This window comes from Marmota marmota, unplaced genomic scaffold (assembly GCF_001458135.2).
Source record: "Marmota marmota marmota unplaced genomic scaffold, marMar, whole genome shotgun sequence".
In the NCBI taxonomy this organism is placed as follows: domain Eukaryota; kingdom Metazoa; phylum Chordata; class Mammalia; order Rodentia; family Sciuridae; genus Marmota; species Marmota marmota.
In genome coordinates, this window is record NW_026000037.1 from 19,726,033 (window position 1) to 19,751,912 (window position 25,880).

Below are 25,880 nucleotides of genomic sequence, written 5' to 3' on the forward strand. Positions count from 1 at the left end.
TATATATATATATATATACTTAAACAAATTGACAGGATTGTTGCAGAACTTGTCAAGGTCCTTTGATTGCATGCACCTCCTTGCTAAGCTTCTAGAAAGCAAAAGCATTTACTTGAGTATGAGTGCCTTCTGGGTAGACACATCCAGATCCCTGCCAAAAATAATAATGTGGTATTAATGAGGTCTGGAAGGAGAACCAATGGTGTCATGACCTGTCCCTAGGAATAATGCACAATGTCAGGCTCTTAGACAATCACTATTTTTTTTTCAGTATCTGTTGTATTATATGCAACTCTGGAGAATTCTGTTTTTTTTTTTTTTTCCCAAAATGTAGCAAAAATATCTGAGGAGCAGACATTAATATCCTTATTTTGTAGCTAGGAGCAGAGAGCTTACATGAGCTGTCAGAATACACACAGTAAAAAAAGACAGCTCAACTTTTTGTCTTCTGACCTAAGGAAGATCACAGAGGGGTTGTGTCTCTTTCCCTAGAGCACAAATATTGTCATATGTATGGGGACTCCAGTGCCACAGAAAGCATTTTGCTGTTCTTAGTAGATTATTGAGGGCATATAAGAAAGTAAAGGAGAATTCGAATGAGGTTGGCAGTCCATGGTAAAAACCTGCACCTTTCACCCTACAGTTAGCAGTGAACCACAGCAGTGTTTCAAGACATGGGGGATAGAAGTGAGAAAGATAAGACAATGGTATTGTGGTTTGGATATGGGGTATCCCTTGAAAACTCATGTGTGAGACAATACAGCAATGTTCAGAGATGAAACAATTAGATTATGAGATCCATAACCTGATCCATGGATGAATCTATTCGATGGATTAATTTCACTTGATTTATAATTTGAGAGGTCTACTATACTGGGTGGTAGGCAGGTAGGGTAAAATTGAAGGAAGTAGGTCACTAGAGATGTATATTGGGATTTATATTTTGTCCCTGGATCCATAGTCATTCTTTACTTCCTGGATGAGAGAAATGATCTGAGCAGTTTTTCTCCACCACCAGTTTTTATCCACCACACCTTTCTGCCATGATGTCCTCCCTCACCTCTAGTCCAGAGCAATGGAGTCTGACTGTGGACAAAAACCTCTGACACCATGAGCCCAAAATAAACTTTTCCTCCTCTAAGTTGTTCTTGTCAGTTATTTTAGTCACAGCAACAAAAAGCTGACTAACACACTGGGGAAAAGATAGCTTTTTTAGAGATTACTACAGGGAAAAAAATGGCTAAAAGCCGATTTAAGGAAGCTATTCACCTTAGAACTTTTATGAAAGATTGCAGAATCAATAAATGGTTAGCAAGGTACTTTGTAAAACTCCATACAAATGCACTTATATAATAGTATTAGTCAGAAGGTAATAGGTTAGGGAAGATTTTATAAGACATTTTAATGTCATCTAAAAATAAAATCAGTCTCTAATATAAAATTTTTCTTGACATAGACAGCTCACCTCTTGTAGGTTTTCATTATATCCATCTGATCAAGTCAAACATGCCAAATTTGTGGACTTTTTTATAGAGGGAAGAATGGTGGACAATGATTTGTTTTCCGGTTTTGGTCTATGATTTTCTGGGAGAGCAATCTTGGCACATTTTGTCATAATGATTATTCTGCTGCTTCCTGCTTGTCCTCAAGTTAGCACAGCAGAGTCACCTCCCAGCTCAATGTGAACACGTGTTGCAGTCTTCAGGGATGAGAGTGGATTGCAATGTGCTTTGTCTATGATAGCTTCTATCGGTGTTCTTGAGTGATCTGCAAATGAACTCTCCCTACACCCAGGGGGAATGTGCCCTGGGTTGTTTTGAAATCATTTAACTATCTTGTATGAGTCTCAATATATATACACATTCTTACCCAGAGAGGCCATAATCCCCATTGAAGAGTTATTAATTATACACATACCTCATGTTTGCATTCCCACTTTCCCCAGGGAGCTTGGAGCACTTTGCAAATATAAATTGCAAACAATAAATAATACCTTTGATTTCTAAGACTTCCATCTCTAAGGACTTAAGTTTATTTTTATCAGGGTTTTAACAGTAAAGAAGCTCTTGCCACCCAAGCCAAGAGTAAGCACATCTTGTTTTACCCCCAGAAGGTACTGAGGATTAAAAGCTCAGTAGTAAATTATTGATTATATCATTTTTTTAAAATTGCAAAATATTAAAATCAATTTTTGTCCAATAGTAAGGGAAATACAAACAATGTAACGTAATTTTCTATTAATTATATAAAAATAAAATATTATGTCATTGACATAATATTGAAAATTATTCTAAAACTGTGCACTAGTAACAGGCCAGATTTTATTAAAGTTAAATCTGAGTTTGTGAGGATTGACTTCATAACTAGGATTATAAAACCAGGTAAGTAGCACTAAGTGGCCTTTGGAAAGAAAGCCAGGGCTCTGTACTACCTTTGAACTATTAGAAACATTCATTAATCAGCAATAAAAATTCAGGGGGAGGGGATTTTTAAAACATGGATTATAGTTCTACAATTCAGAGCTAATTGGCTTTGAAATACCTTAGTGACTAATTCCCAACTTTGGCTAAAATAACTCATTTCTTTTCCTACTGCAGAGAGTTTTCTAGATGAAATATATGCAGATCAGATGGCCCTCTTTCCTTCTTTCACAGCTTGCTCTATTTTTAGTTCTTCCCTTGCCCATGGAAAGTATTGGGGGAATTATGTGGGCCATTTTTTGGTTTAGGACAGAATTCAACTGTAATTGAATTAGTATCTAGAAAACATAATATTTTAAGCACAATTTTGTTTACAAAACAGCAAGTAAATAAGAATCATCTGGTTTCTTTCTATAAAAACCCTGCTACTTCCAGGAATTGATCTGTTCCAAGATTTTCAATGGGCAAAAATTTGAGCTGGAGATGAGGATTAGGTATTTGAGAATTCTTCTAGGCTGTTTCCTACCTAACAAATTGTACATACTCAATTGATATCAATTGGTAATGAGACTAGCTCTCCAGGCGGCTGTTTCAATGTTCGACACTACACTCGCTTCTTTCCAACTCCCTGTTGTGCAAATCGAGCTCTTTAAAATGGAGCTGCATTAATAGAGCTCTTTTCAGACTCATTTTAACAGTGAAAAAAATAATGACACAGAGGAAAAAGCATAAGCCAACTAGATGAGGAGGAGGAGGAGGAAGACAGTATGTTCTTTATCCTGATTTCTTGTGGAATTCCTGCAAATATAGTTTTGGAGGTGATAAAAAACAATAATCAAAATTGTAATTGTGATTCTAGTTAATGCTTATGAATGTTATGATTGAGATGCTCTTAAAGTACTTAATATGGCTTCAACCACACAGTTTTATGAAGTTGAGGCAGTGAGTACATCCATTTGCCAAAGAGGAGATAATGCACAGGGTGTTTGTTTGATCTGCCTGGGGTCCTCAATGCATTGAAATTTGACCCAGACAGACTGGTTTGAAATGTCTGCTCTCTCCTCCTCCTCAGAAAACACATGTTGTTAGATATACAGGCTCACCATTTGAACTGGGGCAGAGAGTCATGGATTCCGTCATTGAAATGGGTACAGGGCATCTTAGAAAAGAACATGGCTTGTGTCCCCTTGTATTATAACAGTCATTTGGTTGAGGAACAGGGAAGAACTAAGGTGAAGGTACCATTCCTAACTTGCTATAAAACAATGTCGTGCTACATGTGATTGAACTGAACAGGTCTGCAATCTTATCTCCACAACTTCTTTGTTCATGGCTCTTAGACATACTCAGTCTCTCATTGCTTGCTATTTGTTTGCCATCTTTAGCTATGATATGTCAAGAGCTTTGTAATGGTTTGAACAACCAATAAAAAAAATTAAAAAATAAAAGTAAAAAAAAAACATCCTATGTGTAATTTTGTGGTCAAACTTGATTTTTCTCATGCTTTAAAATTTCTTTTTTCTTCCTATATTATCTTCCTTAAATCGACTTATTGACTTATTCCTTTATCCATTAGATTTAGATTTATTAGCTACCATGTTTCAGGTGTCTTTGATAAGTACCTAAGATACAGAGAATTACAGAACATTGAATCTCTGTCCTACTGGATTTCACATTCAGCTGGAAGAATAACATATTAATAAAACGTCCACATTAATCAGAATAGTTGTGAACTGTGACAAGTTTCATATGAGAAATTACAGAGTACTTTATTCCTTTCAGAATACCATGTGAGCTCATTTCAAAATGGGGGATGGGGAAGTCTTCCCTGAGACAGACAGATACTTGGACTGAGATCTGGGGATGTGTGGGGTTGGTTGTGTTGGTTATAGCTGACTGCAGAACATGAGATGACTTATGTAAAGGTTTCCAGATGAGAGAGGTTGGTATGTCAAGGTCTAGCTGGCCACAGACAATGAGGGTGATTGCTTTTGGAAGGGAATAGAGAGCAGGCTGTGTCCAGGTCACCCCTGGACCTAACATCCTAGGATCCTGGTTCTTTTCTTTGCCTCCATACATGCAATAATGCCACCAAATCCTGTCTGGGATAAGCTTTTCTTTGACCCAATCTTGCATGATTTCTTCCTGTAGCCTTTCAGCGATTCCCCATTCCCATCCAGCCTATAATTCTTTTTATTGAGGCCTGGGGTTTTTATTTGTAAATTTCCTAAAATACATCTTAGGATATTTCCTCTCCACTAGAATCGTCATGACTCTTCAGACTCCTGCTGTATAAACTTAGGTTCATAGTGTACCAAACTCTTCAGCATCTGATCAGGCCTAGCTAAACCTGGTAATTCAAATCTCCTTAGAAAGTTTTCTACATTCCCCACTGTTCTCTGAAATACAACATATTGCCAATTAAAAAGTGTTTCTTGGAAAGCTTCAAATATATTTTCTAAAAAATATCGGGAAAACCAAATGCAATTATTTTCCATCAAGTAGGCACACTTTTCAACTTTGCCATAAGAGAACAGATATACTTGACATAGTAGAAAAATGACATTAGTTTTCCTCCTGTGCACAGGTTTTCTGAAATGCAATCATTCACCTGGCAGGGAATTAAACAGCACTTACTATTGTCCAGGAGTACTGGGGGAGAAGTTATAAAGATTGTAAGTATGTGGATCTCTGTTGCATGGAATATACGGACACTAGGAGGGGGTTCCTGAAAATACAGCCAACAGATAGTTTGACAAAAACTCTGAAAATGCAGGCCAGGCTTTGGACTTCATTATATTACTACATAGGGAAGTTTCTCCACAGTGTAGCAGCACTACCATAGTCTTGGTGGAGAAAAGCAGATTTGATGTTGATAGGAGAGGACACTAGAGAAAGAATGGTCAATGGGAAGACAGTGTACTCCCTCAGGTATTTTAGAATAAGGAGGGAATCCCCTCAAACAAATTTGTTTTTTCTTTATACGTTATATGGTCCCACTGATCCTGGGACTTTTGCTCTGGGTCATGACATTTGCTTAGTTTATAGTTGAAGATTCACCTTCTGTCTTTCCCAGTAGATGTGAACTCCACAAGCTCAGAAGGGGTCACTGTATAGTCCCAGTTGTCAGCAAAAGAAAGGCACAGAGTAGGCACTCAGTAGGCATGCACTGGCTACTTGCCAATGAATATCCTCATCATAGCACAGTTCATTGTCATGTCACCACTCATGATTTCTGACCCCAGGTTTTTAGTCCTGATTTTCTTATCTGTAATGCTAGGGAACGTTAGTTACATGATCTCTGACCTCCCTGTCCCCAACATGGGTCATTATTCATGTTTGCATACGACATGACATTCACCCTCTCTGTAGAGAACAAGATTCCTTATTATTTTTATTTTTGTGGATGCAGAATGTTTAAATCTTTTTGAGAAGTTACACCATATAGAATCAGCCAAGGATATGACATGTGTATGTTATGAGTATGCACATGTGAAAAAGCATGAATAAGAGTGTTTGTACATGGAGGGGGGGATGTTCTTTATTATTCTTTCAGAATGAATTATACCACATGTTCAGGAAAGCAGGAATGAGGACAAAAATAAAAACTACTTGGACAGTTGTTATAGTCTTTTCTCTCTGTTATATCTGAAGTCATTGGGGGAAGACCCCTTCTTCACAACTTCCCATCTGCCTAAGTCCATGGTGTTTTACAGGCTTAGGGTTTAAATCTCTGTGCGACCATCAAAACTTTAGACCAAACTCTGACTTTCTTGAGCTTCATTTCTTTTTCATTTGTTACATGGAATAATAATAACTATTTCAAATCACTGTCACTGTCACAGTCCTGATGCTAGGGTCACCTTGTCCCTCATGGGAATTGGGGCAGGATTCTTAGAGTCTGAGTCAAGAAACAGAGACTGTGAACCCGCACACAGGGGTATCCCCAGATGCCAACAGAGGTTTTCATTGACTGAAGTTTCATGTATAAACACATAAAAACCTTGCACAAGGCTTGGCATAGAATAGACACTCAATAGAACTCATGTTCCTCTTTGAATGGGTTTTTCAGATGAAAATCAATGATTCCATTTCTGAGGCCATTTTGGGGGTAAGAAAGACTTAGCTATCTGGAAGGCACAATGTCCTGGGCAGGGTCCTTACCTCTGCACAGGTGGGACTCCAAAAGTAGAAGTTGTTGTACCGCACACGCCCACTCAGTAATAAAACAAAGCTCCCCATCTGATTGTCTCTGTGCATGCAATAAATGTTGTTACTATGTCTTCATGACTTTGCATTGTGGCCAGCGCCTGAAGTTACTCAAGAGCCAGTTATGCCATTTGTTAATGATTTTAGAAAGTGGTTCAGGAAATCATCTCCAATTGACCATCATTTATATTTTAATTTAAGGAAATGCCTGAAGCACTCACTAATTGCTGTATTTTCTGCACTTGGCAGACCATATGGGTCTGATAGATACTAGGAAACACATGACCTTGGAGTATAGGTAGAATTCTGACTAAGCTGTAACTTTCACATCATCAAACCTTAGAAATCATCACTCTGAACCCTGAAAATATCTTGGAATGTTTACTAAGTGAGGTGCATAATATTAGACATAATTTTAGTGTTGGCTATTAAATACTTTTTTGGATCAGCACCCTGTTATGTGGATATGTTTGTACTGTGGGTCAAATACCACTCAGACCACTCCTTGTAATGTAATTTTTAAAGTGTACCAGAACTGCCATTTACAGTAGTGTTTCCTTTGAAATTATCTTCATAAGTAAAATTTAGGGGAAAAATGTGTTTAGGAATACCATAGGTAGATAGAGGTAATGGCTGTCTTGATGGTCAAAATTTGATTCATATTTCAAAATATCCCACAAATATTGTCTTGTACTTATTCTTCACAAGCATTCCCACTCTCCACACAACCACAAGACAGACAATCCATCTTCTTTCCCATCTCCCTGCTATTGGTATACTCTTTTCTCTAGTAAAAGTATTTGTTTTTGTCTTGTCCTTCCGGATAATTTTTATGTTGTCTTCAAGACCCCAAATTCAGGTTTTATGTCCCCTGGCAAAACTTCTCTGATTTCCTTATCCTCCCATGTGGATAAATTCCTGCCCTGCAGTTCTCTTTTCTGTCATAGTCTGCTTATTGCTCTGAGTTGCTTGCTAGACTCTGGGTGTCTTGGGAGAAAGCACATCTTGCTTCTCCGGCAGGTACTCATAACAGTGTTCCTGGCACAACATAATGGATGTTGACCTTCTGTCTATGGCATGTTGATGGAGGACCTGCTCTGGCTGACCCCTGCACAGAAGGCTACAGAGATGAAAAAAATTGGCATAAGCTCTTTTTGAGAGAGAGAAATAGTGGCTTTCAGCAGCATTTCAGCCAACTTAGCAGCAAGCTACAACTTGTGACCTAATATTTCTGTATATTTGCATCACTCCCAGTATCAGTGGTTATGGAAACTTTAAAAGAATGTTCAAACACACACCACTTGTTACAAATATTTTAAAATTTTAAGTGTCATGATCAAAAATGTCTATATCCAAAAGCAATTGCATCATAAAAAATGAACATAAAATTTACTGCCTTTAGCTGCCTCATCCTAAATTCTTTAACGACTAATTACTATGTTGAGACCTAATGACTATTGCCTTCAAATCTCATAAATCATATACAAATAAGAGAAGAGAATTTCTTAAGTGTATGTGAGCTTTAATTGGGTCTCAGAAGAAAGCAAAACAGATCTTCAGTAGTTAGCGAAATCTCTAAGCACATACAGCATCAGCCAGTCTCTCCCAGGGAATTTTGTTGACTAACACTTTTATACATCCTGTGAAAGCTGAATTTTTTTTTCATTTTTTTTTAATTTTAATGTGTTATATATGACAGAAAAATGCACTACAATTCATATTACACATATAGATCACAATTTTTCACATCTCTGGTTATACACAAAGTAGAGTCACACCATTAGTGTCTTCATACATGTACTTAGGGTAATGAAGTCCATCTCATTCCACCATCTTTCCTACCCTCTGCCCCTCTTCCTTCTCCTCCCTCCCCTTTTCCCCTTTGCCTTATCTAGAGATGAAAGCTAAAATTAAAGAATGGACCTGAACAGAGGAACTTGTTTAGATTTACCTATGTATATCAACTGAAAAATAAAAATTAAAGAAATTCCTAATTTTATAATTCAATCTATTTTTCTCTTTTATTGAAAAAAAGCTGCTCTTTCATGAAGCAGGCAAAAGGGAAGTGGGTCAGAACAGAGTGCCATGGAAAAGTGGTAATTGGTCTGCCTTCCCTGGCAGTAATGGGACTCTTTTTCTATGTAAATGTCTGTTGAGTTAAAGGTAAGACAGGTTGTGGGATATTTTGTGCTAAAGTAAACAGAAGTGCTGAAATAGAAGAAGATAATTGTTCCTTATTAAAGTGCTTAGAATAAGGCTGAATAAAGTAAACTAGAACCTATAGGCTGCATAGGCTGGAGGATTTGGTACCTGTTTATTACTTCCTCTGAGAGTTTTCAAGGTTGTTTTTGAATAAGAAATGAATTGAGCCCTAGAAAACCATCATAGCTGAGTGGATCTGGGAATGCTCAGCGCTTTGTGGTTACTGATTCATGAGAAATTCTCAAATAGCTAAGAATATGTTCTTTAGGATAGCTGATTCTTTTCTTTCTAATCTGTCCTCACCTTGCCCAAGATAGAAACTATGGAGAACAACCTTAATGTTTGCATTTGCAGGGGAAAATGACTTTATCTTTCACAGAGTTTGCACTTTTTAAAGCACAAAATGTGTCTTTTGCCAAAAAAAGTATAATATTAAACTTTCTAAAACATTTGAAGTCATCTGAGTGCATTTTGTTAAAATTTAACTTGACAAAGACTGAATATACTGAAGGTGCACAAATTGATAACTTCTCATGTATGCATATTGTGTCATGATTATCTCAATCAAATTAATTAACACAGCCATTGTCATCCATGCTGTACATTTGATCTCCAAAACTTGTCATCTTCATATTTTCCTCACCCTTCCTTTAGCAACCACCACTCTTCCTTCTGCTTCTGTGAGTTCTACCTTTGCAAACCACATATAAGTGTACAAGTGGGATCCCATGATGTCTTTCTGTGTCCATCTGGCTTACTCTACTTAAGACAATTTTACCAAAGGATCATGCGTATTGTAAATGGAAAAATTTCCTACATTTTCATAATTCAATAATATCTCAATTTATACAATATACTACATTTTATTTATTTATTTATTCCTCAATGTACACGTATTTTTTCCCCAAATTTGAGCTAACTGAATCATGCTGAAATGAACACAGGAGTATAGCTGTCCATTTGTGATGCTGGTTTTATTCCTTTTGAAAATATACCCAGAAATGGGAATGTCAGATCACATGGTAGCTCCATTTTTAATTTCTTTACAAACATTCACACTATTTTCCATAAAGCCTGTACCAGTCTACATTCCCTTGTACAGTGTGTAAGAATTCCCTTTTATTGACACCTTTGCCAACACTTGATATCTTTTGTCTTTTTGATTATAGACATCTAAAAAGTGTTAGGTGGTACCCATAGTGGTTTTCATTTGCTTCTCATTTTGTAGATCACCTTTTAATTTTATTGATTGTTTTCTTTGCTGTGTAGAAACTTCTTAGTTTGGTTTAGTTCTACTTGTTAATTTTTACTTTTGTTTTCTATGCTTTGGTGTCATATTCAGAAATCATTGCCAAGACCAGTGTGAAAGAGTGTTCCCTCCATGTTCTCTTCTAATTGTACAATTTTAGATTTTACATTGAGGTCTTTTGATTACTTGAAGTTAATTTTTGTGTGATCCAATTTTATTCTTTTTGATAGAAATATCTAGTTTTCCCAAAGAACAATATCTGAAGAAACTCTGCTTTACGCTTCTCTATTCTGTTCCATGTCTATGTGTCTGATGTAGTACTACTACCAAACTAGTTTGATTACTGTTGTTTTGCAATATAGTTTGAAAGTAGCAAGTGTGTTTTTTCTAGTTTAGATTTTTCTCAAGATTGCCTTCCCTCTTCAGGGTCTCTGAAATTCCATTTCCTAATGTTTGGAGTTGAAAAATATATATATTTAGTCCAAGCTGTGTAGTGCCATGACCAACGTGGCCAAATTAGCAGGTTTTGGTGAAGGGAGATGGGAGATTGGAAGAAATAAGATTTATGAACTCAAATTGTGATAAAAACAACTGGGATTGGGTGAAACACTGCTCTCTGGTGGAAAAGCAGGTCTAAAGAATTACACCAGCAAACTTTATTATATATGTTTCATTAATCAGATTAAAGACTATGCAAGCATTATTCTTTGCATTCATGAAAGTTATAGAGTTAGCAACATTATGCAGCTATTTCCTCAGTTATATTCTACAGTTGCAATGTGCAATGTTAGGACCATTGTGTAGCTCTCAAGAAAGTCCATTGTTTAAAGTTACTATTATGCTGGTAGGTTCAGGAGCAGCAGAACTTGTGAAACACGGTGGTTATCTTAGCAAGAGAATTCCTTCCTTCCTCGGAGCTGTGTGCCTGAGAGCAAAGTCAAGGATGATAAGACTCCAGCATAGAGCCACCCTATGGAGGTCATTACCATAGCAACCAGGCATCCTGTATCTTTGCACAGAAACTTTCCCAGGCACCAACCATGCCACAACCATGAAGTCATCAGGGACCCCAATCTCAGTCACTGGTCTCCCTATCACTGTCACCACTCTCCATGTGTAGGTTATCTTTTCATTGCTATGATAAAATGCCAGAGAAAATCAGCTTAGAGGAGGAAAGATTTATTTTGGTTCATGATTTCAGAGTCCATGGTTAATTTGCTCTATGATTTTAGACCTGTGATGAGGCAATTCATGATGGTGGAAGGGCACCGCAGAGCAAAATCTATTCACCTCATGGCAGCCAGGAAGCAGAGAGAAAATGAGGAAAGGGACAAAAAATACCATTTCAGAGCACTCCTTCAGTGACCAATGTCATCCAATTAGACCCCACATCCGACAGGTTCAATCACCTGTCCATACTACCATTCAGCTATGAATCCATCAATTTCTTAATCCATTGATGAGTTTACAGCCCTCATGTTAAATCATTCCACAACACCCCCCCACCACAACACACACACACACACACACACACACACACACACTGAACTTTCTGCACTAGGAACTAAGACTTCTACACATGAATCTTTGGGGGACATTCCATATTGAAATCATGTACCAGGTTAAGTGCCTCATACATAGTAGCCACGACATCGCACAAGGTATGACAGTTGCTTTAGTCTCTTTCAAACTCTTGGAAGATAGAAACATTTTAATATGATTATTTGTTTCTCTGGTATCTCATATGGAACAGATTTTGAATAAACATGAGTTTATAATTTGAAGAATATGATGATAACATTCTCCAGAGTGGTTGTTTTATTCAATAAACATTCTGTAAACTAAGATAGGTCATAGACTATTCCTTATAGACACGGTGATGAAAAAAGCAACTGTACATCCTGGGGAGCTTGAATTCAAGAGAAGGAGAAAGACAAAGTGCCATTAAACATCGAGATTGGTAGTCAAAATGGGACAGTGGCAATACAGTGAAAGAAAAGATGGTGTTAGTCTTAGGGACAAGTGGAGACCGAGCCATAGGAACTGGGTTTAAACAATGAGGGGAAGCTTGCCAGACAATCCCATGGGAGCAGTGGGGCATTTTCTGTTTAGCTGAGAAGAAAGTAAAAATAAAATTAAACAAAATGATAATAATTCATAGACAAAAGGAAGAACATTTTCTTGGAGCGGGATATAGACTGCTCTATTGTGATTAAGATATAAACAATATGTATATGATAAAGTTGTAAAGGTAAGAGAAGGCTCTCAAATGTCAGGTTAAGAAGTTTGACATCATGAAGAATTAAGGAGCCCTTGGGATTTTTTAGGCAATATATTTACTTGGCCAGCTACCTGTTATAATACACACCTTAATGGTAATATGGAAGACAGAGAGAGTAGGAATACTAAATGTGAGACCATAAAACAGAAAATGGTGGTCTTGAAAAATAAAAGTGCAAGGATCTTTACCTAAGATCTATCTTGAGATGCTAAACTGAATATTATTTTGGCTTTTCAATTCTTGGTTTACAGTAGGACATAAATAGCAAAACATGTTTCTACAAACTACTTGATTATCCTTTTCTGATTATTAGGTCATCTTTGAACGTAGGCCCAACATCTCCCTAAGTGATCAGTTTCTCTATAACTGATTGGGATCCTTCCTGATCCAGCTGTGTGTACCTAGATATATACAAAGTCATCATTGATCAACTTAAAGCCTAATCAAACTCAGTGATAAACATGTCAGATGTGGCATCGGAAGTGTGGGGTCCCAAGGATCAGTCCTGAGAGAGGGGCTGATCTCTGGGTCATGGCTTATGGGACTCAGGTCAGAGATATAAGAAGCTGTCTAGGGAAGATGTTACCAAGATGGTATGAGTTGTCTCTTTGAAGGGGCAAATATTATCCAATGTGCTCCTGAGAGACCAAGGAATTCCATTGGTCAAATATGGCTATGGGGTGGGGTCAGGATGAAAGCGGACAAGGCAGTAACAGTTACAGAGGGGTTCTCTCATCCCTTACTCCCACTAAAGCAACTCCAAGTCTATCTGTTTCTTTGCTAGATCCCATTTGAATAAAGTCTTCTGATTTAAAACATATTTGAAAAACTAGATTTATAATATAAGGCAAAGCCAGAGGTATGGAATCCTAAACACTGACTAGAGGCACAACACCCATGTCAGTTGGTGCCATCCAAACCTAATGCATTTCCTGAGATTTCACATTTTTAGACACAGGTGAGAAGGAGGCTAAACCATTGTAAGTTCTGCTCAGCTCTAGACATGGCCATGGAGAATTGCTGAGTTCCTTTGGCATGCCACCTTTGGGATTTTCCAGATAGATGAACAAAGAACTCTAGAAGAGTAAACACCTGGGTGATACAGTACCTCAGAACAATTGGTCTCTGGACTTCCTGAACATAAGTGCTACCCAGAGTTGTGTGGTTCCCTACCCCCTCCAACCTATGGAGTGCTTAACATGGGCCAAGCCCTGGGAATGCAAGATAGATAAGACACATCCTGAGCTCCAATGAGTTTGCAGATAAAGGTGAAGAATCTAAAAGAAGTAGATTACATATTAGAACAAAGGTGATCATAGGGCCTACGGGAGCAAGGTCAGCCAGTAGAAGCCAGGAAGTGCTTCCTGGGTCAGACAACCTTGTGCTGCAGTCTGAAGGTGAGTGGGAAGAAATGTAACCAGAAAGATCATCATGGAAACTGTTCTGGGCAAAGATGACCAATTAGGGCTGTGGTGGTCTAGAATAAACCTGTGATCTTTTGAAATAGCTAGATTTAGTTTCTAAATCTGACTCTGTCACTGACCAATCACAATGAAAAGTTACTTCACAGCACCTCTGTTTTGTTGTTGTTGTTGTTTGTTTGTTTGTTTAACTTTAAAATGAAGAAAATAATAAACAAACAACCTTCCAAATGAAAGTGGAATATTGAACAGGAAGCCAACTGGTATGAAATTTGTGTACTAAGCCAGGGAGTGTAGCTCAATCTAGAAAGTTCAGACAAATTTTAATAGAATGTGACTACCTTCCCTTTGAAGAAGAATACTTATCATTATGTTTAAGTCCTTTTTAAAAAACATAGATTTTCTACTCTTGTTTTTTTTAAGTGGCATTGATTATATCTGTGTTTAGTTCTAAACAAATGGTATGGATTTTGCCTAAAAAACATTTTAAAAAGAAGAAAAATCAGCTAGATATAACTTGAGTGTACCAACATTAATAGAACCATTTAAAATTGTTATGAGGTACTTACTGTTGACAAAAGTTCATTCCATTATAAACATATGTATTCCAAGAGCATTTTTGGAAAAAATGACCCAACTGGAGCTCAAATCAGATTGATTTTTAATTTCCAGATCATGAACATCTTATCTCTGTTCATATGCACATGTAAAATAACAGGTGACTTTTATATGATAGTGGTTTTAATATATATATAAGAAAAGAAAATTTTAAAAAAGATTGAGACCAAATAAGAGAGAAATAGATAACAATGTGTTAACAAAATTCTAATGCACTCCTGGTCAGGACAGTTAATTTACTTTTGTGTTTATTAGGTTTATAGACAGCCCATTCCTTCTGTCCACTGTCTATGGGACTACAAATTGCAGTGTTCACCATTGGTGCAAGTCTGTGTAAGTGCATAGGGCTGGGGAACACTAGGGAGAAGATGGAAGTAGAGATATGAAGCAAGTAAGGAGGCAGAGGAGGGCCCAAGGTCAGGGGTATTAGTTTTAGGATTGAGGATTCTTCAGAGACAAGGGGACTTGGAAATGCTGGGCAGGAGGCTAAGTAACATGCTAAATCTCTAGAGGGCAGACTCTTAACTTCCTGACCAAGCAGTTAAAGAAGATGCTGCAGAAGGTGATTAATTCATTCCTTACCCCAATCCTGGGCCCTTCTCATCTCACCCTCTTTCCTTACATAGGACTTATTTAGAAAAGTTATGGATTGAATTTTCTTCTATTAGGATTCTGGAAAATGTTTTAGTGAGTGGTTTCAGAATATTGTGTTAGGGTATTTTGAGAGGCAGGGATTTCATCAGAATTTCTAAGAAAATAAGAAATATTGGATGGTAGAAGAATTAGTTGAAGTATTTTCACCTCAAATTAGGATACTGGAGATGCTTCAGAACACTGTTAGGGAGATCGTCTCTGTTGAGATTACTGGTACCTAAGAGGAATGATTGTGAAGTTCATGTCAGTAAGGATGTATAAAATAAAAGTAATTTCTAAAATGGAAAAATATGTAAATAATACCTGTGCAAGCATAAATTACCCTAACAGTAGGATAGAAAGGGAGTCCAAATAGCCTGAAGAATGCGGTATTTATCACCATGCCTAGCACATAGTTATCCCACACTGATTTACTTTATTGGGTCAAATTTAAATATTAAAACACCCAGATTCTTAGAATTAGAAGAAGCCAGAAAAAAACAGAGTTAGCTATATAAAGCTTTGCCTGTTGACTGACTCTCTTGGGTGATGGTGGTATAGCCCTAAATCATTTTGTTCCATTTAGTTTTAGATTACTTTAAAATTTCATTTCACATTTATGTACTCTGAAATTCCAGAAGGAAAATTTAAAAAAAAAATATTTAGAAGAGAGAGGGGCAGGGGGAGAAAGAAAAAAGAAAATTCCACTGCTTGTGTAAGCTCTAATATAAGTCATGGACATATTGTTTACTTATGAGCCATTGTTTTCTGGTGGTAGTTTAGGAAAAATGTGAGAAAGTCAAACCATATTTCTGAAGCATGACAGACTAAACGGATCAGGAAGAATCACCTTAATGCTTCTTGGACCAAACTTGAGTAAATGTACCTTTCTGCCCAATGGCCACAGCTTATAACACTGTTCCTTGATTGCAAGGTTTCCTTTCCCTATGTATGTTTAGAAAAAGAGCTTTTGGCATCTGTGTGTAAGGTCTCCAATGACACCAGAGCCTAAGACCCTCAGAGTAGAAAACAGAAAATTCCACTTAGGCTACTTGGTTTCAACCACTTTAACCAATCATGTTTGGAGAGAGGGTAAAATAAAGATCATTTATGATAAAGTAGTCATTCAACAAATGTTTGTTCTTCCCCACATTGGTTTTCTCATATAGAATGATTTTCAGATTTTTAAAAATATGATCCATAGTAATTATTTTGCATCTTGATGTATTATTTCCTATCCCTCCCTCCCTCCCTCTCTCTTTTTTTTTTCTCCTTCCTTCCCTTGCGAAACTAATTCCCTTCTTGTCCTTAATAAGTCTCTTGGGACTCTCATATTTCTTTTTCAATTCTGTTCCATTTTGTAAGAAATATTGATTGAGAAGCATTAAATCGATTTCCTGACCTCCAGTGGATAATGAACAGTTATTTGAAAAACACTATTCTAGTGAAATTTGAATGTCCTCATGGGCCACAAAGGGTTAAAGTTAGTCACTGTACCCTAACCATACCACAGTACAATTATCAGAGGCATTATATATCAACAGATGAGAAACCTAAGGACTTCTTTCTTAATTGAAAAGGATGAAGGCCACTGGGAAGAAAAGAGATACAGGAAGTTATAAGAAATTAACAGAGTAAAAAGAGGTCTTTACCGTCTCTTACTAGAATTTCTTACAATACCATCACAAATCAAGCTCAAGATTGGTTTGGTTTTCAAACTGGCTTTTTAATTACTGATAACACACCATACACACATGCTTTAAATTTGCTATTTGAACCATGATGAATGCATGTAATATATTTTAAAAGTTCAAATTGCGGAAAGATTGAGACATGAGTCCCTAGAAAATTGAAATGACCAGTTAAAAGATACTCTGACCATGGCTCTGCATTTTGTAATTACTATTCTTAATTCTAATTTATATATTTTTTTTCTTTCAAGGAAGTTTACAGGTTCGCTATCAGCTAGGCAAGGAAGAAACGCATGTATTCACCATTGATGTAGAGAACTTTGCCAATAGAAAGATGCACCACCTGAAGATTAACCGAGAGGGGAGAGAGCTTGCCATTCAGGTATTTGCTTCCATTCTTTTTATTCTTCCAAGGCACCGTGGCTCCTCAATCAAGCTATTCTGAGCTTCTGACCTAAGCCAAGTGCAGAGCCAGGTGCTGGGAATAGCAATATGCAGCACACTTGGCCTCAGCCTTGGACCAACTCTTACAGTGGCTCTCAGAGGATGTGCTTTCACTTCCTGCTACCATCAGCGTGACCTGGGATGACATTAGCAATGTGAAATCTTTAGCCTCACATGTAGATTTACTTACTCAGAAACTATTCCAGAGGGGTAAGCAGCAGGTAACTCTAACATCTGCTTGAATTTGATAACCTCAAGTAGATTATAGTGGGGAACACAGGTCAAGAGAACTCATAAAATGTGGCAAGAGCTATGGGGGAAGTGAGCACAGGTGATATAGGAGCACAGAGGAGGGCACAGGTCACAATAGGCATCAGTACTTATCTCCTGTTTAATCATCTGTTTTGCTGCTGTGACTGACAGATCTGACCAGAAAAACTGTAGAAGAGGAAAGGTTTATTTAGGAGCTCATGGTAATTTCAGAGGTCCTAGTCCATAAGTGGCAGGCTCTATTCCTCAGAGCTCAAGGAGAGGCAGAACATCATGGTGAAAGGATGTGGCAAAGGGATGCAGCTCACATGATGATCAGGAAGCAGAGAGAAAACTCTACTCTCCATATACAAAATATGTACCCCTTAGCCATGCTCCCAATGAACCACTTCCTCCAGCCACACCCCACCTCCTTCAGTCACCACCCAGTTAATCCCATCAGGGATCAATTCACTTTTCACATTAAGGCTATAAACTAGTCACTTCTCCAAAGCTTCCTGCACTGTCTCACACATGAGCTTTTAAGGGATATTACATCCAAACCATAACACCTCCTAGTGGAAGTTAGGAGAAAAACAAGCCTTGAAAGTTGAATAGCAATTGGCTAGTTGAGAAGGGAGAGAGGAGGGCTCAGGAAGGGTGTTCACATGAGCACTAGTAGAGCTGTCTGAAAGAGCATAGTGTGTCTTTATATGTAGGGCAGACATTAGGTGAGGGCAGGTCTCAGTAGAGAATAGGCAGAGTCTAGACTATCCCCTTTTCTAATAATAATCTCAAAGGAGCCCTAAAATCTGTCTAACAATCCTCCATATTGTTTTAATCTATCCATTCTCCTGTTTTTCCATCTGGCCATTTTTAAATCTTTCTCCTTATAACAATAACAATTGCAGTTTCATCTCCTCTACTTTACTTTCTTCTTTTGTGAACAATATAGCATTCAGGAGAGAATATCCATACACTTTCCGTAGCATATTATGCGCCTACTTGCACCTGACTTTTGCTCTCTCCTTCCTGTTGCTGAATTTGAATGGTTCATGATTCTATTGAAGGTTTGACCTGCTATCAGTGGGACAGATCTCATAGCCTGCTCACAAAACTCACTTTAGCATTCTGTTCTCTTTCTATACCTTTTTACTATTTTCCAGCTCTATTAGATGGCTCCCCAAAGCATAACACAGGCAATTATCACATGGATTAACAACCAAAACAAAATAAACCATCAAACAAAAATCTTTCTGGGTCAATGGAAGAAATATCTCATACCTGATTTCATAGACTGTCCCATTTTTTTCTCTTATTTTATTGCCCATTTTTTTTAGAAATGTTGCTTATATACTTAGCTTTCAAATTACCCATTCCTTTTCCTTAAACCCGCACAAATGAGATTTCTCCCCTGTGCTGCACCAAAATTGTACTTCTCAAATCACCAATGGCCTTATCCTGCAGAACCCAGTGAGCATGCATTTTTACTCTTCCTCTTAGTACCATTAACACAATGATTTCTCCCCACCCTAGGGACTTAACTGAGCTCTCAATTGCTTGGAGGATACCCCTCTTGCCTGTTCTGCCTCTGTTGCTCATTCTGGTTTCTCATTGGGTTTCCCCCATCTGTTCAAACTCTATCTGCTAGAGCACAACAGGACTTCATTTTCAGATTCATTCTATTTTGTCGTTACACTTACTCCTCGGCTCATCTCATTCAATTTCCCATTTTAAAATGTCATGTCTATGCTGATGAATTAATCCCAACTGCATACCTAACTCCATTTCTGGCAGATTGAAACCTGTCTCTTTGACTTCAACCTTAAGCTCTCTACTACCCTAGCCAGCTTTAACTGTTTTCTCTTATCACCTAATGCTATCCAACATACACAATCAAATTTACTTATCTGTAGAACTTTCTCTCTGGTCTCTTTCCTCTAAAATGTAAGTTTCCTAACAATGGGGATTTTTATATGTTTTCATTATCAAAGAACCCCAACATTACCAAGCAGTGCTTGACATATGAAAGTTCTAAATAAATATTTGTAAAATACATGGATGAATTTTGCAGGACTGAAGAAAGTTCCCATGTGAAGGAGATTGAATTGACCTTATCATGAAGGGAAGGAAAATCACTGGATTTTATGAATGGGAATAGCATGGCCAAATTTCCACTTTCATGGCTTCCCTGTGATCATTGGATAGAAATATGGACATACATATTTGGGAGTGTGGACACATAAATCAGAGACCAGTCAGGAAGAGATAATGGGATCCATGGAGAGAAAGATCTGAGAAAGTTCATAGAAGTAGTATTGGTAGCATTGGGTGAACTATTGGCTGTGGAATATAGGAAAAGAATGACTATTAATTATCTGAAGTAAATAGAAGTTTAAGAATAATAGCCCCAAATGGTGCAGCCAATATGGAAAGCAGTTTGAAGATTCCTTGGAAAACTGGGAACAGAACCACCTTTTGACTTAGCTATTCCAGTCCTTCGCAGTGTATACTCAAAGGACTTAAAAATATCATACTACAGGGACACAGCCATATCAATGTTTATTGCAGCACAATTCACAATAGCTAAACTGTGGAACTAAACTAGATGCCCTTCAGTAGATGAATGGATAAAGAAAATGTGGCATATATACACAATGAAATATTACTCAGCAATAAAAGGGAATAAAATCATGGCATTTTTAGGTAAATGGATGGAGTTGGAGAATATAATGCTAAGTGAAGTTATCCAATCCCCCCAAATCAAATGCCGAATGTTTTCTCTGATGTAAAGAGGCTTATTCATAGTGGGGTTGGGAGGAGGAGCAAGGGAGGATTAGACAAACTCTAGATAGGGGTGGGAGGGAAAGAGAGGGGACATTTAGATAGGATAGATGGTGGAATGAGATGGACATCATTACCCTAAGTGCATGTATGAGGACACGAATGGTATCAATATACTTTGTATATGACCAGAGATATAAAAATTGTGTTCTATATGTGTAATATGAACTGCAATATATTCTGCTGTCATATATAACAAATTAGAATAAAGAATAAAAAAGAAGACTAATTGCCAAATATATAGTACAAGTGAATCTAGAGTTATCAGAATTTAATTGGTTTACTTCTAGTATTTACTCCTGAAATAAGTAGAGGGAAAATCTCTGAGCAGTTTTGGATTGGGAACAAACTGGGTTAGTAAAGTAATAGTAATGTTGACTTCTGACTTTTTTTTGACTGAGATCCCCATTGAAAAAGTAGGGGGTGTTCTCTTGAACATTTGAATGTAGGTCTATTTTATCCTCCTTTATATTCCCTTTTTCCTTTTCCACAAATACAGATATGATGATGAGAGATTCATTTCATTCCCTCTTCCATCTAAATAATTTGTACTCATTAAGAAGCACATATTAGGTGAAAACACATTATTTTCAAAGTATTGAGGTAGCATAAAGAAGTAGAGGAAAAGACTTTTGCTTTTAAGTAATTCTAATGGCATAGAACCATAACACGCGTATGTCCCTGTCACTCTTATCTCCCTCACCCATTCTGGAGCTCTTCCTGTTCTACCCACTAGAATAAGCCCTTTAGTGAATATGTATAGAAGCATTATATCTCCTGCCCCACTCCCAATCCTGTGGAGGAGGTCTCAGGTACTACTCAAAACCTGCTAGAGAAAAGGGGACAGCTATCACCATAGGCAGCCAGCTAGAATGCAGTCTCAAGATTAGATTCCCCCAAAATACCTCACCTTGACTTGCTCTTTGTCTCATTTACTATGCTCTTTATGACCATAGGAAGGAAAGCATGGGACCTGGGCTTGCCACCAAGAACAAAAACTCTTGGCAATGATATTGAGACTTGGAATTGGCTATTTATTTTTGTTTGTTTGTTTGTTTGTTAGGTCTGGGCAGTGCTAGGGTTTCATACATGCTAGGCAAACACTTTATTATTGGCTATGTCCCTATCCCTGTCTAGAATATTTTAAGGCTCCCTATTTTAAGGCTCAGATGCAACTCCCGCCCCATGCCCTGATGGTGAAGGTAAACTTCAGTGCTATTGTTTAAAATGTACTGATAATATTTTACAGATGAGGTCAGTTTAACCAAAGGTCAACAGAACACAAAGGAGGGAGCATTGTTTTAAAACTAACTCTTTAATTCATTCCTTTGAGAGATGAAGATCCTGAGGTTAAGAAGCATCCCTAGAGGGACACAGGCTCAAGTGTGAATTCATGCTCTAACATTTGTACTCTGTGGTCTTAGACAAGTTACTCATCTTTCTGACCTTGAGTCTACTTATATATGTATGTCTACAACTGTATCTGTCTATATCTCTATATATAAGGATAAATGCAACCAGGCCAAGTCAGTTCTTGTAAAGATTATATGGAAAAAAAAATGAAGCTCAAGGACCACACACACAGCCTGGCATCTACAGCTTGCTCAAAAAAGACTTTTCCATTATCCCCCTTTTCCCATTTATTTAATGACTTGACAAGGTCACTGAGTGTTCTTGGTTCTGAGATTGGTGGAGCCTCTCTAAGTCACATTGAAAATTTTAAACTCTAGGTTTAAAAGACTATGGTACTTTACCTATTGTAAATACAGAGCAAAATAATACTAAATAATAAAATAGACATAAGGAAGTATGACAAAAATGATGCATTTCCCATTAACTCAAAATTTCTTTGTCCATATCATAGATACTGGAGTCTTCTAAAGAAATCTTTGTGTAAACCCTTCCCCCCTTTTATTGTACTTTTGCCCTTTGCATTTACTTTTTCTTGGATAGGTAATCCAATACCTCAACCAGTATTATGGTTTGAATCTGGAATATCCTCTGCCAAAGCTCATGGTTTTAAAAGCAGGATACACATTGTAGGTTTTGGGCAAAAATGGGGGCACTGATATCACAAGTGAATTGATCCCTTTGTTGGGTTAATGCATTGGTAGTTGAATGGACAACTGGGAGATGATTATATGCAGGTGGGACATGGATAGAGGAAGTAGGTCACTGGAGGAGTGGCTTCAACTGTGTCTCTCCCTGGCACTTTCCACTCTCTCGTTCTTGGCTGCCATGAACCGACAGCTTTCCTCTATCTTCCTCCACAATGCTTCTGCCTTGGAACTAGCCAACCATATACTGAACCTATGAAACTGTGAGCCAAAACAAAATTTTTCTCATCCAAGTTATTCTTCTCAGGTATTTTGGTCACTCTAACAGAAAGCTGACTAACACACAGTACCAATGTGCAGGTGCCCTTCCTCTATGCCAAGATGGGAACCATCCCCCAAGGCATCCACAGCGCATTAGTAATGCGAAGAATGCTTTGAGTCAGCCCACTTCCTCTCCCACCTTTTACAGACACTCATTTCACTAAAAGCCTCTTTGAGTATCACTTACCCACTTCTCTCCTTCATTCGTCATCTGGTTAAAGTGCTAAGGAGCAGGCAGAGAAACAGTAGGATAGGAATGACTCCGGTACTTGAACAATTGGTTCTTCCATGTGTGGCATTTGAGCAGAGGGTCATTGTCCTGGGAATTGCTTATAGATACTAGCCCTCTGGGGCCTGGTGAGGAGGTGAAGAGCAGACACCAGAGGAATCTAAACTCAGCCTACAGTTCTGAAAATCCTGCTATTACCCATTACATGGCAGGACATTGTGGTTCACTTTAGCCTTTCTGCTACCTGGGCAGCAAATTATCTTGTGTCCTGCTGGGAAGGGAAGCCCCCCTAAAAAAAGAGTAAAAAGAGGCAGGAAAAACTGCTACATTAGGATAGGAAGAAAACTCCTCTGGGTCAAGAGCTGAATCCAAACCCATGAGCATTAAACAGATGAAGGATGGGGACCAAGAGTACTGAATACCTTGTGTTGTAGCTAAAGGTATGGGGGTCACTAGAGATACTCTTGTTTTATAATAAACTTCATAGCCCACCAGCTAGAAGGGGAAGTAATACAGGATGTTCTGTGTAATGCTGCAAACTTTGCCAATTGCTGTGCTATGACCTACAAAATACATGTGGATATATGGGATCTGAGCCCTCAAAGAGCCAATAAGTTAGTGTAGGGAGACTGAGAGAGAGCAAGATCATTATACTGCAATATATTAAATGCAAGGTTAGAAATAGAAAAAGTCATGATAAGAATGGAAAAGAAGGCAGCTAATCTTACCAATCCACAAAAATATTCTGGATGAGGTGGATTTATGGGGTCCCTATAGTCTGGCATACATAGATTTCAATTATTTGTTCAAAGTGTACACTAGAGATTCAGAAATGGATACAGTGTTCATTTACAAATCTCTCAAATATTTATTGAGGTATGACAAGTAAACTAGAGATGATATCATCTGTGGGTGGCCCTCTTAAAGATGATCAAGTCATTGATCTCTGTGACGTCCATCTCTAACATGGAGATAATAATAGCTAATTCATAGTATTCCAGAGAGAAATAATTTGGAAGTATCTGTTATCATGTCTCATATATACCATTGTTTGATAAATTGCAAATATTTTTACAGAACAATTTCATTCACAAAATGGTAATAAAGCATATGGTCATGTACCGTAGCTCATAGCCAGTAATTGGCAGAAACTGCCTCAGGACTAAGAAGTTACAGAGAAGGATCACTGTGAGTAGACATGTATACTGCTCCCCGAGCTGTGCAAAGGCAGTCACATAGTCCAGGAGATTCTTAGTCTTCTCTTTTTACAGGTGACCTACAAGATAACAAGGAGTCTTTCTATGGGTAGCATTATATGGACATAAGAGTAGAGTCTGGAAGAAACAGGTTGGACTTGACTAGTCCAAAAAAAGTGTGGCAATGGATGGGGAGTGCTGCCTAGGAACCAGGAGGAGGGGAACAAACAGGTGGCCCTTGAATTAGCAATTGAGGCAAGGAAGCATTCCTAAATACCCTAGAAATGAAGTCCTAGCAAACCTCAGAAGTGACTTTTGCTCAGTCCTGAAAAGGAAGGGTGATCTTCCAATTATGTCCCTGGCATCTGCTCAGTTAGCCTCTCCTCCTGCAGCCAAAATGTTTTGTCAAACTCCAGTCGTTTCCCAGGACATCCCTCAATTCACACCTGGATGAGACCAGGTCAGAATTAGGGCAGAAAGGAGACCATTGGTGGCCCTGAGGAAAAAGGGGAGAAGTGGAGAGCAATAGGAAATGACTGCCTGTTCCCATTCAGTGTTAATACTGTACAGAAAGTTCCTCAGCAGTTTTCTTTACTTGTTTATAGCAAAGAATTTGGTGAGAAAACTTCAAAAGGAAGATAAATACCTGTCAAAAGCTCTAAAATTTCTGGGGAGAAGATGTCTGTGAAAACCAATATTTCACAAAGAAGAAAGGGATATTTTACATGAATTATGGGAAAACTATTGAAAACATTCTCTTGTCTCCCGAGAGAAGATCCTAGGGGAGTTCAGATGAGTGTCTTTTATGCCCTTTTCCTGAGGATCTTGGCTGATGGACCTTTGTTTTTGTTTTCAAACAGATGGACCAGCAGTTCCGGCTCACTTACAACTTCTCCCCAGCAGTGGAGTTCAGGACGATAAGGTCACTTGTCCTGGGTAAAGTCACAGGTCTGTTGTTCTACTCTGCATCTTTGCAATATGATGTATCAAAATAAACTAATAAAAAATAATATTTATTTTGAATTTTAGCAATTCATATCTGGAGCTTTTGCTCCCTTTATATCAAAGATCTAGGACTAAAATTTCTGATACATAAAATTCTAAGATGCATGTATGGCAGTAGTGGAGAATTGGATTTATTTCTCCTCTATAGAAACTTGAAAGAGGTAGATTGGTAAAGTAATTGAAATAGATAATAGAATTTTTAAATAATTTTATTTGAAAGTTTGCACTTAAGTTTTTTTTTCCTTTGATTTCCTTGATTTTTACTTAAAGACATGAGCTAAAGAAATTGGACTATTGAAAAGGGATTGGGATCTAATAGTGGATTTTTTTTCCTACTGCAAGTTTTGTGGATTTTCATTTTCTATATAAAGGTATTTAGTACATACATGCAAAGTTGAAATTTTTATATCTTTTTGATGAACTGAGCATTTATCACACTTAAATAGAGAGATTATTATCTCTTTTAACTTTATGTCTTTTGATATTCAATTTATTTTGTCTATTAATAACACAGGTATTATAGCTTTTCATTGGTTATTGTTTGGCTGGTCTTTTATTGCCTTTTCCTTTCAACCTTTCCTTTTCTTTAAGTCCTGTATATGACCTGATGAAGAATATTCAGTGGAATTTTGATTTTTTAAATCCATCTGGCCATCTCTGCTTTTTATATTGGCAAGTGCTGATCATTTCATGTTTTGTGGTTACTAGTATAGCGGGAGCTTTTTCTGCCTCTTTATATTCTATTGGTCAATTTTTCTTATGATTCTCTCATGCTCTTTGTTACTCTATCAGTCATAATGCAGTGCAGAAA

General features: G+C 37.7%; 1 protein-coding gene across 1 annotated transcript in view; it reads left to right on the forward strand.

Moving 5' to 3' along the window:
• The window catches only part of Cntnap5 (contactin associated protein family member 5), a 790,323-nt gene that overhangs the window by 715,952 nt on the left and 48,491 nt on the right, over nt 1–25,880 (forward strand). Inside the window, exons 20-21 of the mRNA XM_048812122.1 lie at nt 16,976–17,106; nt 24,925–25,012. Of these exons, the coding sequence (XP_048668079.1) occupies nt 16,976–17,106; nt 24,925–25,012 (219 nt within the window). The remainder of the gene's footprint in view (nt 1–16,975; nt 17,107–24,924; nt 25,013–25,880) is intronic.